General features: G+C 30.1%; 1 protein-coding gene across 2 annotated transcripts in view; it reads left to right on the forward strand.

The window, feature by feature from the left end:
* Nucleotides 1-282: 282 nt before the first annotated feature.
* LOC101490798 (TMV resistance protein N-like) overlaps nt 283-5,403 on the forward strand; it is a 13,140-nt gene continuing 8,019 nt past the window's right edge. For both annotated transcript variants that reach the window (XM_012720175.3, XM_027330738.2), the window contains exons 1-4: nt 283-901; nt 1,625-2,729; nt 3,025-3,300; nt 3,775-4,575. In XM_012720175.3, coding sequence (XP_012575629.1) covers nt 411-901; nt 1,625-2,729; nt 3,025-3,300; nt 3,775-4,575 — 2,673 coding nt within the window. In that variant the 5' untranslated portion in view covers nt 283-410. The remainder of the gene's footprint in view (nt 902-1,624; nt 2,730-3,024; nt 3,301-3,774; nt 4,576-5,403) is intronic.

Consider the following 5,403-nt stretch of genomic DNA (forward strand, 5'->3'; position numbering starts at 1 on the left):
AATAATAATAATAATAATAATAATAATAATAATAATAATAATAATATAAAGTCTTTGTTAATTTTGATTTTCAAATATGAGTATTCCTTCATGCTGTTAACATATCAAAGAAATTTGGTAGCACATGCATGGTTGTATTATGCATTTATTTAATAGTATATGACATGACATGCCTACCACCAACATCAATATTATCGAGCTTTCTTTTTCATTGACTTTTATTTTCAATTATAATTTGAAAATTTCAATAGTTTCAAATTCAACAAATCAAATTAAGTACTTGACAAAACTAATTAAGCTATGTATAGCTTCCTAGTTTTTATTGCCAATTCATGTTGTATCATCTCATTCTTCACATTCTTATTATCTTTGAAACAATAGGAATATATCTTGGTATATAAGTCACACTTATGAAACATAAAAAAATTTCTTCCTCTTCCTTCAACCATGGTTGGACTTATGATGTTTTTGTTAGTTTCTATGGCGACGATACGCGTTACGGTTTTACAGGCAATCTTTGTAACACCTTAAATATTAAAGGAATCAACACTTTTAAAGATGACATCAAACTTAAGAAAGGAGAAGAGATTTCAATCGATCTTCTCGAAGCGATCGATGAGTCGAGGATTGCGATAATTGTTTTTTCGGAAAATTATGCATCATCAACTTGGTGTCTTGATGAACTTGTGAAGATCATGGAGTGTAAGAAGGAAAAGGGACAATTGGTTCGTATAGTTTTTTACTATGTTGACCCTTCAAATGTAAGGCATCAAAGGGGAAGTTTTGGAAGGTCAATGACTATGCATGAAGAAAATATGAACATTAATAAAGAAAAAGTGTGTAAATGGAGAAGTGCACTTTCAAAGGCAGCAAATTTATCAGGATGGCATTTCAAAAATGGGTATAAACATAACTCTTGTCTAGCTAGCTTTTCTTTCAAGTGTTTCCTATAATATTTGTTCATTTTATTAGTTATTTTGTTTTAGTCTTTATAATATATTAATATTTGATTAATATTTCTTTTTAGTTATCATTTTAAAGTTATTTTCATGTATCACTACAATCAATAAATTTTGTTATTTTTTATGAATTTTTTTAACAAATTTAATTATTTATTTAATATCTTGTTCTATTTGTTTCTATCTACAATAAATAGTTAATGATATATTATCGACGAAATAATAATTAATATTGCATTAAACTTTAATAACCATAATTAGTGTCCGACATGCCATAAACATATGTATTTTATAAACTTTAATAACGATAATTAGTGTCCGACATGCCATAAACATATGTATTTTATAAAAAACAACAGGGATTGATCTTTTACGTATGAGATTTTTTAAATTTTTATGGATCATAACGCTACTGAAGAGTTATAGTATAATAAAATTTGAACAAATCACTATTGTTTTTTAATATGTTATTAAGTATAAAGGGTTGTCGAATAAACATTATTGTATCACTGTATATTTATAGTTAATATGTTATTAAGTATAAAGAGTTGTCGAATAGACATTATTGTATCAATGTATATTTGTAGTTACCTCTCCGCAATTTACAACACTAACAAACAATAAATTCAATTTAAAGGACTTGATTTTTCTTATTAATTATGCAGGTATGAATTTGAATTAATTCAAAAGATAACTGAAGAAATATCTAGCAAATTAAATCTTAGTCCTTTACACATAGCTGATCATCCAATTGGGTTGAATTACAAAATGTCACAAGTGATTTCACTTCTAGGAATCAAATCTAATAATGATGATGATGATGTTTGCATGGTTGGAATTTGTGGAATTGGTGGCATTGGTAAAACAACACTAGCAAAAGCTCTATATAATTCAATTTCAAGAAAATTTGATGCTTCAAGTTTTCTTGTTGATGTAAGAGAAAATTCAATGAAACATGGTCTAGTGCACTTGCAAGAAACCCTAATTCATCATTTACTTGAAGAAAATATAAAATTAGATGATGTGAGCAAAGGAATTCCTATAATAAAAAGACGAATTCGCAACAAGAAAGTTCTTTTGATCCTCGACGACGTCGATAATCTTCGACAATTAAGATCATTGGTTGGAAGAAATGATTGGTTTGGTTTAGGAAGTAAGATTATCATAACTACAAGAGATAAACAATTGTTAGCTGCTCATGGAGTTGAAAAAATATATGAAGTGAAAGAATTGAATGATGATGAAGCTCTTGAGTTATTTAGTATAAATGCTTTTAGAAAAAATGTGCCTAATGAAAGTTATATGGAGATAGCAAAAAGTGTAGTGAAATATGCAAAAGGCCATCCATTGGCTTTGAATGTAATAGGAAGTGATTTGTTTGGCAAAACAATAGAAGAATGGAAAAGTGCATTGAAAAAATATGAAACAATTCCAAACAAAGAGATTTTGAATGTGCTTAAAGTTAGTTATGATAATTTGGATGATAATGAAAAGGAGATTTTCCTTGATATTGCTTGTTTCTTCAAAGGATATTTGAAGGAAGATGTCGAAAAGACACTAGACGCGAGTCGATTTTATTCGAAATATGGAATTGGAGTACTTGTTGACAAATCTCTTGTAACAATTAATGAGTCCAATTCAGTTAAGATGCATGATCTTGTACAGGATCTTGGTAAAAACATTGCTAGGAAGGAGTCTCCGTTCGATCCGAGCAAACGAAGAAGATTATGGCATCATGAGGATGTCTTTGAAGTTTTGACAAAAAACACGGTGAGTTCGAATCTATATTAACTTGTCTAACATTTTTTTCTACAGTTAATCTAAAACTATTTTTCACTCACATCTAATATAAATTTATTATTCTGCTACATCACTCCACTTAAAAACTTTTTTAAAGATATTTTGATATTAGTCGTATGACATGGAAAAATTGCGACTTTTTATTGGTAACATCAGTGTATGTCCATTAAACTTTTTTTATTTACAGAAATTTCCTTTTGAGACAACATATGTGAAATTTCACTAATTTTTTTATGGTATATGTTTGGTGGTTGAATTCAAAAAGGGAACTGATACAGTAGAAGGAATTGTGTTGGACATGCCTAACCTAAAACAAGAAGTTCAGTTAAATGCCAACACCTTTGATAATATGAGAAGGCTTAGAATCCTTATAGTTAGGAATGGACAAGTTTCTGGAGTTCCTCAAAATCTTCCAAATAATTTGAGAATGCTTGAGTGGAACAAATATCCTTTAACATCTCTACCTGATAATTTTCATCCAAAGACACTTGTTGTACTCAATTTGCCACAGAGTCATATTGTAATGGATAAGCCATTCAAGGTATGTGTTTGATCCTTATTTCTTAAAAATGATATTTCGGCACACAATTCGACAATAAAAAAGACAACAAAATAGTTGGTTAATGTAGTTCAAATACATGGTTTATTATGTTTAGTAGGTGGTTAATGCATATAACAGGTATCAATACTCATTAACTATCCACTAAACGTAATTAATCACAATTTTCAAGTACTTAAATCTACGTTTAGTTAAACACTTGAAAATCGTGGTTAGTTACACTCAAATTTACGGTTAATGACATTCGATGAATGGTTAATAATTTCCGCCGTCTGTTGTATCCATTAACAATTCACATATGACACAACATAATTAACCACTTATTTGAACTTTGTTACCCAACTATTTTGTCATCGATTTTTGTGTCAAAATATCATATGACTTTCTATTTTTATGTCATGTTACTACTTACTAGCATATGTAAAATTCTAAGCATCAATTGTTCTTGTCGTGTAGAAGTTTGAGCACTTGACTTTTATGAACTTCAGTGATTGTGACACTCTAACAAAACTACCTGATGTCTCAGAAACTCCAAATCTAACAAGAATTCTTGTTAACAATTGTCCAAACTTGGTTGACATTCATGATTCTGTTGGAGATCTTGACAAACTAGTCACATTGAGCACTGAAGGATGCCCTAAACTCGAAAGTTTTCCGCGCGGCCTAAGATCGAAATATCTCGAATACCTTAACCTCAGAAAGTGTTCTAACATTCATACTTTCCCAAATGTATTGGAAAAAGTTGAAAACATGAAAAATATTGACATAGGAGGAACATCCATAAAAAACTTTCCAAGTTCAATTGAAAACTTCAATGGCCTTGAAGAATTAGTATTGACATCATGCTCAAATGTTGAGGATCTACCTAGTAATACAAATTTGTTTCAAAATATTGAAGAACTTAATGTAGAAGGATGTCCACAACTTCCAAAACTTCTATGGAAGTCATTGGAAGACAGGACTAATGATTGGCTTCCAAAGTTAAGTAATCTTAGTCTCAAAAATTGTAATCTTTCAGATGAAGATCTTGAGTTAATTCTCAAATGTTTTCTACAATTGAAGTGGTTGATCCTATCAGATAACAACTTCTTGACCATTCCTGATTGCATTGAAGACCTTTCTCATCTCTTGCTTCTTAACATACAAAATTGCAAGCATCTTAGAGATATTTATGTGCTTCCACCATACTTGCAATATATAGATGCAAGGAAGTGCTTGGAATTGACTCCTCAATCGTCAGAAGTACTATTGAGTCAGGTTTATCTTCATCCTTCTTCTCCTTTGTTGAACTTGAGCTTGTACATTGAAACCTTGCTTTACCTATATTAGACATATAAGTAGTTGGAAATTTGGGAGTAGCTGGTTAGTGGTTGATTCTCTATGGTTAAATATAGTTTTAGTCCTTGCAATTATATCGTTTTTTTATTTTCATACAAATAAGTTTTTTTGTTTGGACTCAGTATTTGCAAATTCAAAAAACTGTTGCAAATTCAAAATCACGCTATGTGGCTCGATAAACTGATGTCGGGGACTAAAAATTAACAGTTTTTGAATTTTCAGTGACTGACTGAATTCAAACAAAAAACCTTACATAAACTAAACTAAAAAACGCTATAATTGCAGGGACTAGAACCATATTTAAACATTCTCTATAAATAGGATACCTGATGTAAGTACAACTTTTCTCCATTGCAAATGTGTTGCTTCTTGGTTTCCGCTTGAATTACTTACATCAGACGACTAAATCCTATATATAGAGAATCAACTACAAACTAGCTACTGCATAATTATCAACTACTTATATTGTTGAAGAATCGAGAGAAATCAGATTTTATTCTCTTTTATTTTATATTATTATGTTTATTTTTATTCTATCATTATTACTCAGTTTTACTATTGTAATTTCTTTTCCTATATAAACAGCTTAGGGCTGTAATAATAAAACATGAAAGTATTTTGTCTTTTACTTTCTTCATGGTATCAAGAGCTCTGGTTAGGGTTCTGTAAACCTTTCCACAACCATTAGGGTTTGGCTCTCTAACCAACTGAGCTACCACAACCATTAGGGTTTGGCGCTCTAACCAA

This window comes from Cicer arietinum, chromosome 8, assembly GCF_000331145.2.
Source record: "Cicer arietinum cultivar CDC Frontier isolate Library 1 chromosome 8, Cicar.CDCFrontier_v2.0, whole genome shotgun sequence".
NCBI classification, from domain to species: domain Eukaryota; kingdom Viridiplantae; phylum Streptophyta; class Magnoliopsida; order Fabales; family Fabaceae; genus Cicer; species Cicer arietinum.